General features: G+C 38.6%; 1 protein-coding gene across 1 annotated transcript in view; it reads left to right on the top strand.

Moving 5' to 3' along the window:
• cep192 (centrosomal protein 192) overlaps positions 1 to 14,081 on the top strand; it is a 53,558-nt gene that overhangs the window by 25,664 nt on the left and 13,813 nt on the right. Inside the window, exons 28-47 of the mRNA XM_030159298.1 lie at positions 533 to 658; positions 817 to 957; positions 1,058 to 1,121; positions 2,066 to 2,205; positions 2,625 to 2,717; positions 3,093 to 3,211; positions 3,348 to 3,545; positions 4,031 to 4,121; positions 4,721 to 4,900; positions 4,997 to 5,257; positions 5,871 to 5,992; positions 7,614 to 7,723; positions 7,981 to 8,143; positions 8,289 to 8,379; positions 9,277 to 9,355; positions 9,448 to 9,571; positions 10,561 to 10,666; positions 10,770 to 10,995; positions 12,764 to 12,840; positions 13,132 to 13,227. Of these exons, the coding sequence (XP_030015158.1) occupies positions 533 to 658; positions 817 to 957; positions 1,058 to 1,121; positions 2,066 to 2,205; positions 2,625 to 2,717; positions 3,093 to 3,211; positions 3,348 to 3,545; positions 4,031 to 4,121; positions 4,721 to 4,900; positions 4,997 to 5,257; positions 5,871 to 5,992; positions 7,614 to 7,723; positions 7,981 to 8,143; positions 8,289 to 8,379; positions 9,277 to 9,355; positions 9,448 to 9,571; positions 10,561 to 10,666; positions 10,770 to 10,995; positions 12,764 to 12,840; positions 13,132 to 13,227 (2,607 nt within the window). The remainder of the gene's footprint in view (positions 1 to 532; positions 659 to 816; positions 958 to 1,057; positions 1,122 to 2,065; positions 2,206 to 2,624; positions 2,718 to 3,092; positions 3,212 to 3,347; positions 3,546 to 4,030; positions 4,122 to 4,720; positions 4,901 to 4,996; positions 5,258 to 5,870; positions 5,993 to 7,613; positions 7,724 to 7,980; positions 8,144 to 8,288; positions 8,380 to 9,276; positions 9,356 to 9,447; positions 9,572 to 10,560; positions 10,667 to 10,769; positions 10,996 to 12,763; positions 12,841 to 13,131; positions 13,228 to 14,081) is intronic.

Here is a 14,081-nt window from a genome sequence, read left to right as displayed (position 1 = left end):
CTCACTTACCCTTTCAGAACCTCGTATTGTTCTGTAAAATTTCTTGTGATTGATATGGAACCTGAACTCCTGCCTCACATCCACACCTGGACATTCAGACACTGATCATCTCTGTCTCAGCCTCTGGAATGGCTGCAGTACAGGCTTAGCATTACACATATTAGATAAAAGTAGCTTTACTAGAAACCGTTAAAGTGTAAGCGTAAATTCAACAGGACATTTATAATACCTGTTGAAAATAATTGAATTGTAACTCTGCTGCACCTGCCAGACACCCAATTCATTTGTATCTTCTGTACTTTTTAACAGTGTGGACATAAAAAAAGATCTTAAATTGCATTCAGTGGTTTAAAAAGTCTTGTAAAGCTTTAACTAGTTGAAATCTGTAGGAATACTGCTGTATAGCTCCAGGATTAAACCCCAATTTCAAAATCTGATGCACAACAGAATAATTTACAGCAGAATAATCCTCGAACCTCATGTACTGTAATGCAAGCAGTTTATGAAACTGATCTCTAATTGTGATTCTCAGGTTGAAATGGGCAAGACTGGCTGTTTGGATTTCGGGGACCTGCCAAGTGGTAGTGCCAAATCCCTTTCTCTCAAACTGCTCAACAGGACCCATGCCACAGTACCCATCCGTCTAGTTCTCAGTGCTGTGAGTCAGACTATTTCTTCACATTATTACACAACACACAAACGAACAGTGTGGTATCTAACATAATTATATTCTTACTAATCTGTCAACTAGTCAGTTATGTAAAATGGCAAAATATAGTAGTTGTGTGGTTTTCACTGTGTGTCTTATGCCTCCAGAACGCTTCAGCGTGGCGATGCTTCACATTATCCAAACTCCCTGTTACCATGACGTCGGAGGCTACACAACAGGCCGGGCACATGACCCCGATGTCCTCGCCCTCTGTGATGAATCATGTGATGCACGCCAGCTATGGAGAGGTGAAGTGTTGTGTTGAATTTTTCAAAAAGACCTCAAAATGTTTTGGGTAAAAATGGTCATGGTTGGGTTAGTCTAATTCACATACTTTTATCCTATTAGAATCCAGAGAGCTTCATGGTCTGGGTTCACTTCAAAGCTCCTTCAAAGTACACGGCCTCTTCAGGTATGCGTATTTTTAAAAAAAAACAAAAAAAAACCCCTCAAATGTCTCTAACAGTTTGAAGTGCTTGCATCATTGATTTCAACAACCAGTGGTACGCTAATCTGGAACAGATATAAAAAAAATAGGACCAATGGCCCTGTAGCTTACCGGCCAAATTAAAAGCTTTGGGAAATGTATCCAGATGCCATTTATTATCACCCAGTTCTGTGTATTTATTATATTACAGAAATAGCCCATGTTTTGGTTGTATTCCAATCAGATCTGTAAAAAAATCCAATTCGAACTTGATATCATTGATACTGATTTATTGGATCAATCCACTTCCTATCTGTTATAATGGGAAAATTTTTCAAAGTTGCACCAAATCCAGAATCAGATCTGGATGGAAATAATTTCAATACCTTGTGTTGGCATCATCATAAAGAAGCTATATACCAAGTTTGAAGTCAATCAGAACTGTAGTTTAGGAGAAGAAGACGATTGAAATGTTTTCCCCATAAGAGCCCATGTTAAATTTTCTGTAAGTTCCAGATCCAGAAGAAGATCCTGATCAGCATGTGGACATTATGTTTTGGTCATCTCCCCATCAGGGCTGGACTGTAGAAATTTACACTGGATATAATTTATATTTACTGAGTTATTACATCCATCCGCTTCCTATCTGTTATAATGGGGAAATTTTTCAAAGTCGCACCAAATCCAGAATCAGATCCGGATCCAAATAATTTCACTAAGTTTTGTTGACATCATCATAAAGAAGCTGTATACCAAGTTTGAAGTCAATCGGAATTGTAGTTTCGGAGAAGAAGACGATTGAAATTTTTGTAATGGATGACAGATGATGCCGACGGATGCTGCATGACGACAGTAGCTTACAGCCTGTCTGCCGGTAAGCTAAAAAGATATCCTCCAATTCAAGCAAACCTTTTCGTTGTTCTTTCCAGGAGAACTTGGCCCAGCTGATGAGTATCTCGCACGAGTGGACGTTGAAGTGGACTCTCCTGGTCCAACACATGTAATCATGAGTATTCCCCTCAGGGCCAGGTCTGGGTCGGCTCGGGTCCACGCTCCTAAAGACCTGCAGGTACTTTACTTTAGTATGCATGTGTTCTGAAGGTTAAGTGTTTCAGCGGTTCTATAGACCAACACCCTGAAAATGAACTCATCTGAAGGTCTGTGTAGAGCTTGTAAGACTTTGTCAGGTGATTAAAGTCACGGTTATTGAAGGACATTTATTTTGTAATTCGTTTGCTGTAGACTGTCTGAGCTTCACTGTCTAATGAACCAGCCTTTAATATATTAACATCTATAATGTTCCACCTAAATCACATTTTGTTGTATACATCATGACTCCCTAATTTATCACAAATGCATTTAGTTGTATTCGATTTTTAGTTGGACATAAAATCAGTTTTAATTTTCTTGTTTGATTTCCTACTTGCTCTGCTTCTCTTGGCCTTTATGGAGTTGGCAGTGAGCTACTCTTGTGCTTCTTTTGTCTAGACTGTCAGCCTCTCTGCTCCACTGGGCAAATCTAGTCAACAGACGCTGCCGTTAAAGAATGCAGGGAACATTGACGTGCAGCTGAAACTCAAGGTAATTCTGACCTTTACTTTTCTTATTAGATCTGGGGTTTGGGTAAGCCCCTGTGACATTTTGGACTCCGACTATGTGGGGATTCATTGATATTTTGCTCCTGTTTTCTTGTTTCTCACCTTTTTTTTTTTTTTTGGATTACTTTCACACATCACTGCTGCTGTTCTTTACTTTTTCAAACTTTGTGTCTTTCTACTTTTTCCTGCTACCCCTCCCTTTCCTGCCTCACCTTCCCCATTATGTTTACTCCATACCTCCTCCTTTTTATGTATTTGACATCTTCCTCTGTACAGCTTTCCCCTATTCAAACCATTGTTTATTTGGTCTTTTATCTCAGTTTTTTTAACCTTTGTGACTTTTATTCCCCGTTCGCAGAGCAGTGATACAGACGACTGTTTCTCTATTACACCTGATGAACTGTCACTAAAAGCGGGGGAGGAACAGGGTATTGTGATCACCTTCAAAGCACAAGGAAACAGGAAATGCAGAGAAAGGTTAAAAGACATTTTGTGCATCTGCAGCTTACATTTTTGACTTTTTTTCTGGAAAGTAGATTCACTGTGTTATAAAGACAAATGAAATCCCATCATTTCCCATATACATTACCTTTACTCTGTCTTTGTATTACAGCCTCCTTACCATTCTGGTGTTGCCGTCAGGCCCTCAGTATGAGGTAAACCTTAAAGGACAAGTTGCTTCAGAGAACTCTGGGAAACCTGCCATCCCCTCCACTTCTGCCTTTGGCCCTGCTCTGGCCAATGATATTCCACCGATCCTCTCGAATAAACAGTTCGTAGCCTGGGGAGGGGTCACTCTGGGACGAGCTATGTAAGCAACTTTGCAGTTTTCATTAATTTCACTGTTACTTGGTTACAGAAAAAAAAAATCTGTACATGTATCAATTATTCATGGGAAAGTAATCAATACAAAATCTCAAGGCCCAGTGGTCCATCTTATTCTATTAAGTTCTTTTATAATGTTATTCATGAGAAGGGACAGAGGGGGGTCTACTGGGAGTGTTATTCCTCAGAAGCTATTTCAACATAATGCACAATTTATTTTTACTCACTGAAGAGAGGTAATGTACATACAATAGCAAGACGTCCACCACAAGATGGATATGTTCTATAGGGGTTCAACCAGACATGGTGTGATGTGGCTCTTCTATGCATTAGTTGGATGACTCAGTGTGAAAACAGCTCTTAAGCAAACTTTGTTGAGTGAATATATATAGACTTTGTATATATAATGTTATGTGTAGACCCTCCTGCACACTGTTACCACCCAATTAACACCTGTCACTGTTTTTGCAGCCAACAGAAGCTGGTTCTGAGGAACAACTCAAACACAGCCACCCAACAACTGCGCTTACTTATCAGAGGTCAAGATCAGGATTGTTTTCAGGTAGAGTTTGATAGTTAAATGCATTCAGTATTCGGGCAACTATTTAAAGTGTCTTTGTACGTCCAGGCTACCCACACTGGAAATGACTAAAAATCAAGTATTGCACTTTCCATAATTGTGTTGCATAAGTACAGAAAAAAGGAAGAATGTGAGAAAAGTCCTATTCTGTTTTGAATTGCCAATATGGATAGGTTTTTTCTTTTGCATTGGTGTAGGCCAGAGCGAGCTAGTGTGTTTGATTGAATATACACTCCTACATAGTTGCTTCTACATCTTGAACATCATCCAGGGTTTGATGTTAATTGATTTGAATGAGCTACAATACACAACTCCAGTCTTGGCAATTATATATCAACAACAGAGCAAACATAGCCAGACTGTAACACATACTAACGGCTGGAATTTAATGATTATATTTGCTTAATTAACATCTAGCTGTTTGTACTCGGGTGTAAAATATGAGCTGACAAATCTACAGAAAAGTCTGGGATTCTAAAAAAAAACATGTAGAAACATCATATGAAAACAAATATTATGAGCTGTATGAAAATGATGTGTTGATATTCAGATGGTAAGGACATGACCTGTTTTTCTTTCAGCTCCAGAGTATGTTCAGTCCTGAGGAGCGTCTGACTCGACACGGGGAGCTCTCTATTCGTCCCAGAGAGGATGTCACGGTCCACATGCTCTTTGCTCCCACCAGGGTGGCCTGCATGTTGGCCAAGTTGGAGATCAAACAGTCTGGAGTCCGGCCTTCACAGCCAGGGGTCAAATTCACAGTAAGCATGGCACATTTAGAGCTTTCTAGGACTCTCTAGACGTGTACTACTTTGCATTATAAGTTCTTCATTTGGTTTCTACCTTTCCTACCCCAGATTCCACTGTCAGGCTACGGTGGTACCAGTAACATCATCCTGGAGGACCAGAGGAAACAGGCAGATGGCTATGTAGCAACACTTGCTGACATAGCTGTTGGTCGTGTCAGCAAGGTGTGTCTGTGTGTGAGGAACACCGGCTCCAGAGCGGCTTTCATCAAAGCTGTGGCCTTCTCTGACGTACAAAGCCGAACCGTTATGGAGCAGTCTGTCATCAGCCTCGCTCCGTCACAGTTTGTTCTGAAGGAAAGAACGCAAGAGGTAGGAGAGCAGACAGTTAATATAGATTTACTGAAAGATTAATGACAAAGACAGCACTGTCTGACTTGAGTTGTGTCTGGTGTGTACACAGCAATGTTAATATACACCCTATACTAGGGGTGTCAAACATGCCACCCATGGCCCCTAGGTGAATTTATGAAATGCTAAAATTAAACTGAGGTATTAACAATCAACAGTGTTGATCATTTTAGTTCATAATATCATCACCTATTAATAATCGCTCCAAATTTTCTCTTTGTTGTACATGTGTAAATGATAAGCTGAGGTGTTGGGTTGTATGTGGCCCCTGAACTAAAATGAGTTGAACACCTGTGCTCTATACACTGTATTTACTATCTACTTACTTCTGCAGTGCATGTATGTTATTTGGTTCTTTTGTCTCAAACTGTTCTGGACGTGCTAAAAATAACAAATGGGAAGAATTATCTGCAGTTTTATTTGCTCTTAAATTCAATTGAATAAACAATTAATTTGCTTTTATGCTAATCAGAACACCACGTTTTATGGGAGGTGGAAATTACACTGCCATGTTATGTTTTGCTGTTTTAAAAAAAAAAAAAAAAAAAAAAAAAAAGCAACTGTTTGTTTTCAGGTGATTACAGTCCTCATGAAGTCCACCCAGAGAGAGCAGAACATGTGTCAATCACCCAACACCCTGCTGGCTACTGTCTGTCTGTTCTGTGGAGATGAGGTCTCCAGGCAGCAGTACAGGAAGTAAGACCTTTTTAATTCACCGCTGTTTTGTTTTTATTACAATGAATTAGCACCAGTTCCAGTTCAGACATGACTTACTATAGGTTGCAAGATTTCTGCAGGTTGTTTTTAAAAAGTCTTAAATTCAATTATCTGAATTCTAGGCATCAAAATAAAGAAAAAGGCAAATTTTGACACACCTTATAACAGGAATTGGTAAGATTTAATGTCGGAACTTGTTCAAAATAATGACCTTGATTCATGCCGTGCCTTGAATAAGAAAATGTTCAATTTGGGAAACTTATCCATAAAGGCTTTAGTGTCGCATTGGAACTTGGCGAAACGTAAAACTTCAGAAAACTGCCCTCATCTCAGTTGTTTTATATTCACACTGGGTGCCCCAGAATGATAATTTGTGATAGTGAATCACTAAATCCTCACAAGTCTTTAAATTTTAGAGTTAGCTTGGATAATGCATGCACAAATCCTGCCGTAATTCAGTGCTCTATGTTTTTCTATTGCAAAAATGTCCAACCCTCTGAACTGAATTGAGGGTAAATTCCACCCCTCTGTGCCTTATCCAAATAAAGTTCATAACTTTGTAAAAATATTCAATCTCTCCAAAAGTGTCCGATTGAAGAGTCATTGAAGACATCAGTCATTCAAATTCAAAGAAACTGGTACTACTGACTAGGGCTGCACGATTTTGGCAAAAAATAAAATCCCAATTTTTATTTATTTTTTTTCTTCTAAATCCTTGATTTTCGATTTTTGGGTAAAACTACAAAAGACAACAGAAGTCAGCATGTCGTTTTCATGAACAGCCCACAATGCACGGCACTGCTCCCTACCTCAACTCTGTGATGGTATCATGTAATGGGCCCACTAAAGTGACACCAGTGTAAGTCAGTGATGGGCGTCAGTCATGCGTGCGTGGACCATGTGGCATAACCGATCCCCATACGGTTATATTTAAATTGGGGGATCCATGCATGGAAGAGACTGACCCAGAACACGCTGGACAGAGTATATCCCTGGAGCTGGGGAGAGGACTGTCTGGACTCCTCTGCTGAGGCTGCTGCCCCCGTGACCCAGACCCGGATCGGGAGAAGACGGTACGGTACGGATCCGTGTGGGACAATGTAAGATGAGTGATTCCTCACGCAGTTACATTTGAATTGTGGGATCCATACTTGAAACCATGGCTTACATTGGTATCACTACTGCGGGTCCATCACAGGTTTAACATCTGTAGTCATTTCACAGACTTCTGTGAAAGACCGCTCTCACAGATAGGAGGAAGAGCCTACGGTAGGTCATAGGTGTGCGGCCCAGAGGTACAACAGAGATGAAATCGATTTGACGATTTCCCTTTTTTAAAAAATTGTCCTAATTTAAAAATCCGATTTAGATTTAAAATGGATTAATCGCATAGCCCTATTACTGACATTTATTAGATCAGTCATCCCTAGCGGTTTCTACAATAAAACTCTGCGGAGGCATTCCTACTCACTGTCTGTATATCATCTGTATGTTACATTAGTTCAACTATAGACTGACTAATATGCTGAGAGTTGATCTAAATCCAGATGGTTGTGCTTGAGGAGGCTGTTTTCATCCCCTCTCCCTCCTCTTGTTCCAGATTGCTTCAGAATAAACCGGAGGCTGCACGGAAAGCTCTCTCTGAGAACAGCCTGCTGAAAAACGTCGACTTCAATGAGAAGTTTCTTGGAGAGGAAACTGTTACAGAGCGTAAGATGCTGTCATTGTTATTGGATGAAAAGGGAAAAATATGTTTTTAAAAAAACCCTGATGTGTTTGAATGGAGTTTGAATTGAGTAGATGAAATTGAAAGTAATAATCTGCAGTTTTTTCATGTTTTTTTTTTTTTTTTATTACTGATCGACTGAATTCCTTGCTTCTTTTTATGTCTGGGTAGACTTTTGCAGAACAGCAGCTGTATACTTTTGAAGTTTGCCGTCTTACTATACCTGTTTACTTTCCTGTAGCCTATGACCTCCCTCAGCGTCCCAGTGAGGCTCACATCTTCTACGGAAACATGAGCAAAGTGGTGGTGTCTCTGCTGGGCAGCACAAAGGCTGGTGAATGTGAGCAGAGTAACCACACTGAGATGCTGTTGCCCTCTACTCAACGCGGCTCAGACACCGACAGGTAGTTCCACTGATTTTAACCAACAATATATCCTGCTTATTTTTGCGCATTGATCTAGGAACAGTCCTTTTTTTCCTTTTAATTAAAAAAAAAAGTTGTCTGATACAACAGAGTACATGGTTTAATGTTGGCGTTTGATTCCCAGTGGTTTGGCAAACGGCAACGTGTCTCTGGATGTGCTTCCAGTAAAGGGTCCCCAGGGTCCAGTGCTGAAAGTGGCAGAACCTTCCTTAAAGGTACTTTTTCAGTGGATCCTTATAAAGAGTGTTTTTTGGGCCACACAATTCCAGGAACTCCCTAAGTGTAATTGCCCCCTAGGAAATTTCTCTGAGAGCCATTCTCAGCCAATCAGAACACTGAAGCAGAAGTGAAGTAATCCGGTTGCATCTTCATTATCTCTCTTCATTGCTTCGCTGTCTGGTGGATAAATGAGGTGGCAAATTCAGAGAAAATCCTAATGAAAATTTGTGTATTTTGTTTTGCTCCACCATTAGTCAATTTCCTTTTGCAGTTTTAAGGCTTGTGTTAAGCACCATTTACACAGGTATTGTTTTAAAGTCATTGACTCTGGTCATTCAAGGTTCCTTGTGTACGAGTATTTAGATAGAAGAGTTAAAAATTATCCTTAAAATGGCAAGGAAAGGCAAGTTTATTTACATGGCACAATTCATTCACTTGGTAATTCAAAGTGCTATAAATAATAATAAAAGATGTTAAAGACTAAAACTATTAAAATATAGAATCTATAAATGGAACATTAGAAAACATTAAAATAGTTCAAATAAAAAGCAAAGAGTGCAGATAAAACCATTTTAGTAGCCATATGCAGAGCTAAAAAGAAATGGTTACAGCTTGGACTAAAACATTGTCAGAGTTGGAGCTCGTCTAATATCGTCACAGAGACTATTCTGGATTTTGGCAGCAGAAAACTGAAACACTGCTGATGTCAGATGCCGTGTTGCGGTTCTAAAAACTATCATCCTTATTTCCTGCAGTGTGCACAAACACGAAAAGGGGCACTTGTTCCAACAGCTACTAGAACTGTGTTACTAAGATCTGCATAGTGTCTAATAAAGATTCTACATCCAGTGTGTAATTCCTGAATATAGAAGGCCTTTTTCTCCTCTCCACAGGTTTCAGAGACATTCCACAAGCAGGTTGAATCCTGGACCATCCACCCAGAGCAACTTCTACTTGCAGCTCCCACTATCAGTGAGTACAGTCTGAATTTCAGCTGGGCATATGCAGTGGCAGCAAACATCGGTAACAAACAAAAGACTATCCTCATGTTGCTCTTAATGCAGATGGAGCCACCACCACCAGTAAAGTTCAGATCCAGAACAACACGTCCAGAGAGCTGAGCTTTGATTTGTCCTGGCCCGCTCACTGCCTCACCATCACGCCACAACATGGAGTCATTGAGCCTCAGTAAGATTGTACATTGTACTCATTGAAGGAAATGTGTTGAATCAAAAAAAGACAGGTTTTTAAGCTTAGAATGATTCTTTTGTCTGTTTTTATGCTTAAATTTTTCTTATCCACTGCCACATTAACATCAGTTTGTCATTAACTTTACAAATCTACACAATTATATTACATTTTATACTTGTTTCTAGCAGTTTTAAAAGACTGAGATGCCAATTACACAAACTATCAACTAGATTAATGCCCTGTACACAGGACAACAAAATTATGTCAATCTGCAAAAGTTAAATGTCGTTTAGTCCACATGACACCGGTGCTGTCAGTGCCCTGAAACAGTATTCTTACAGAATGGGTTCCACAGTGGAAAAATCTCCCAACACCGCCCTTGTGTTGTCGTATGGATAGACAAAACACCACTTTTTGGAAACAATGACGCCATAGTACCACATGACCAGAAGAAGAAAACCCCAGACGTAATCTCATGCACATGCTCAGTGCATTCTTCTGTGACTTAAGTATATCCTGTGGCTCTGTCTGTTTATGTACAGCGCCACATATAGGTGTGACATGCATATTATACCATTTTAACCCATTTTTTCCCGTTTCCACCTGGACACAGATATTTCTTGAAACGACACATGTATGGACGTGAAAATTTTAGAATCAGCAAAAGAAAAATACAGTGAGTGTCATTGTCCGGATGTAGCCTGAATGAAATCCTGCAGTGGAAGAACTGGAGAAAGGGCCCCCCCTCCCCAATATCATACTGTGTGCATGTACAAATACATTGTAAATACTTATATAATACTTCAATCAAAACTGATATAAATACTACTTTTTTTCTCTTTGTTTTATTTTTCATAAATGTTTATTTTTCCGTTTTGTCTTTATTTTTGTATTTGCTGCTGTCAAACTGAGAAATTTCCCCTTGGTGGGATCAGTAAAAGCTTTCACATTTTACTTATTCCATCTTATTTCTCCTTTTAACCAAGGTGCCACCTACAGATTTTAATCAGCCCCAACCCGTCACTAGCGAACAAGTCTGCCCTTCTGCCGTGGAGTGGACAGATTTATGTCCAGTGTGATGGTCAGCAGAAGGTAGAGCACTCGTCAACATGTCAAGACTCAAATGTTAATAAAAGTTGATGTCTGTTGAGAATATACAACCGTGCAGCAGCTCAGTATGAGTCTCCTGGTTCAGTTTATTAAGGTCCAGATTCGGGGGGACTTGGCTCTGGATGTGTCCGCAGCTCCAGGTGATGCTTGTCTGGCAGCTCTGGCTCCTCAGGCCGCGACCCCTGTGGCGCCCGTCGCCCAACTCATTGCTGCCACCAAACCCTTACTACCTCTGCAGATGTCGCAAGCCCAGGTGACCGTCAGCAATAAGACCATCATTTTCCCCACGACGCCTTCAGGGGAAACATCAGGTACGTCCGCTCCATTTGTCAGGTAGTGTTCTTCAGCTCCAGTATCGGCTTGTACACATGTCAAAGATTTTAATCAACATATTCCATTTACTCTAATTCTGAAATATACTAATATTAAGAACTATAGATAGAAAATCTTAATTCTGAGTTTTTGTGCAATTTATAAATAGTATGTGATACATCATGAAAGATTTTATACTCAGAAGTTTGTTTTAAGATAAAAAAAAAAACATTAAAAAAAAAAAGTGAACAAAGAAAAATTCATCATTGCATCATATATTGTTATATCATTCTTGTTATATTATGTGTATCTCTTTATGAAGATACAGCAAGAATATACAACAAATATGTCCATAGTATTAAACACAAACCACAAATATCAGAAGTAAATGTCTTAAGCAGGTTAATGCCAGTATTCAGTGTGAACCCCCCAGAAGCACAAATAATAATGGATGAAATCTGGTGTAATAGTGCTACAGATCTCACAAGCTCTGTCCAGAAGAGTAAAAGATTACATGCAATGTTGGTATCATGATATGAGGTGTCATATATATATGTCATGTTATGGGTTGTTTCACAAATTTACATCTTTGAATCTATGTTCAAAGGTAATGAATTGAAGTTGAAAGACTTTAAAATGCACACTATTTTTATATTTATAATGAATATTTCTTTGTAAAGAGGGGGTAAATAACAAGAAAAACATAATAAAGTAATGTCCTTTTAAAGATCTGCGTCAACCAAGAAGTTTGCAATTGGTGAATTGCTGTTTGGCTGTTGTTTCCTGTACATTGTGGTTCTACTGAGATTCAGAGACTAAGAAATGCATACAGTTGCGAAAAAAATGAGTAGACCATCAAAAGTTGTCAAAAACAATGGTTATGCAATCAAGTACAAATTCCTGTGTGTATCATGTGACTAAAACAGAGAGAAATGAAAACATGGAATGCCTAAAAGCACTGTTTTTGTCAGTACAATGCCATAGATAATGATGTAAGAACTGAATTCTGCTTATCAAGAAAACCATGGAAAATGGATATCAGCTCTGAAATTAAACTCTTATGAGCTATTTTTGTTGTTCTCATTATATTTGTCCTAACAAATGTACCTTTAGTTGTACCAGGCATTAAAGTGAACAAGAAATTGAAGAAAACAAAGTGTGGTCTAATAATTTTTTCCGCGACTGTATGTGTGGTCATCATCTCACAAAACCAACTATAGCTTATTCAATGTGATGACATGGAAAGGCCTATCACTTGTAAAATTCTGAGTTATATGCCAACTGCTAAAAGTTTGGTCATTTTTCCTTTCTGCAAATTTTTAAGTAAGTCTGGAAGTTATTATTTGTAATGATATTTCTAGTAGTATCATGTATATAAGATTCAAAAAGCCCATTTTTTTTGCTTTTGTGACTATTTTTATGTCCTAACTGAAGTAGCTCCTTGGTTTATGGCTTGTCTGAGTTTTTCTCATGTTCATTCTTCTCATGTTTGTTTGTGTTGCCTTCATGAACATTTCCTGCCTGCATTGTTGCTACGTTTAAGAATGTAAAATGTCATCCACATGATGAAACATACAGCGTGATATGAAACACAAAACAAAATAATCCTTACGGAGAAGTCCACAGAGACTGAACATTAAGTAATCATGATGAAAACAATGTGAATGAGAAATAGTTGATGATGGTGTTGTAAGTCCTAGTCTGTGGGCAGCCCACTGTATGTTTATTCCTGAGGGAAACTCAGACTGTGCTGCTCCTGTACTTCAGAGGCCCAGCTGGAGGTGGAGAACGGGGACGTGGAAATGAGGTGGTACCTGTCATCATTTGCTCCTCCATATGTCAAGGTGCTTTTTCTTTAGCTTTCTTTTTATTCCAAGCGCTCTTATGTTTCGTTTCTCCATTTCTTGACTTTATTACCTTTTTCCATGATAAACAAATGCATTTTTCTGCTTTTGTATTTTCAATTTCTTTATCTACTTTGCATCTCATTGATTGTAGTTGGTGCACTAAATTAGCTAAATTATTATATTTTGCCTTTTGACTTTGACCATTTTTCTGCATGTTCTTGAATTACTTTTGAGTGCTATGTATGATCATGAAATCAGACTCATTTGTGGTTTGTCCTCTCCTCTCAGGGGGTTGACAACACTGAGGACGTTTATCGAGCCACCTACACGGCGTTCAGATGCTCCAGGGTGTCTGGAACTCTTGGAGGCCATGAGAAGATGCAGGTAGGTCCGCTCATCCGCAGACAAATCCACTGGTGATGTTGAGGTTTTTAGATGGAAGAGGAGCCCAGACTCACTTTTAGATACAAGATTAAAATAATCATCCCAACTTCCAGGTAGTTTTCAGTGATTAAAATAAATACTTAAGGTTTGAACAGGAATAATACAATGAAAACTAAGACTGAAAGGTAACTACATTACTGCATTAACTAGAATAATGCATATAATCTGCAAACTGCAGTGAACATTATAACACGAACTAATGCAAAATAGAATCACCGGTAAAATCAGTATTTCAAAGCTTTTGTTAGAATACACTGGTTTTACTCAATACAAGAATATTTTTAATTAATCTTTCTTTCACAACTCATACTTGACATCTTTTTCAGCATCTGTAAGTCAAGGCTGTCCTCATGCCTGTAAAATGAAACGCAACTTAACAATAAAATGAGTCAATAGTTAAATAAGAACTAAAGGTACTGGTGTATTAGAGAATCAGATTTATTAACTAAGTTTGTGTCATAAGAGCATTATATACAATATGGAATAATGAAAAAAATATCCTTTTCTCTTTTGCAAAACTGTACAAACTGGTATTAAGTAATAGTGCAGTATAAAAACTATAGTCAAAATGCAGGATGAACATTCAGGGCCAAATATACACGAGGTAGATCATTTCTCTGTTACAGTTTTTTTTATTCAACAGACCAACTGCTTGGAGAAAGAAACTGTCCTTGTATCAGTTAAATAAAGCTACAATGAAATCAGAAACTAAATTGAAAGAAATAAAACTAAAAACCTGATTTGAAAACTATGTAAGTGAAATGTGACTTATTCAATGTATATTTCATTATATT

This window comes from Sphaeramia orbicularis, chromosome 16 (genome assembly GCF_902148855.1).
Source record: "Sphaeramia orbicularis chromosome 16, fSphaOr1.1, whole genome shotgun sequence".
Lineage (NCBI taxonomy): Eukaryota > Metazoa > Chordata > Actinopteri > Kurtiformes > Apogonidae > Sphaeramia > Sphaeramia orbicularis.
The sequence above is the reverse complement of the archived record's forward strand: the minus strand, read 5'-3'. Positions and strand labels throughout refer to the sequence as shown.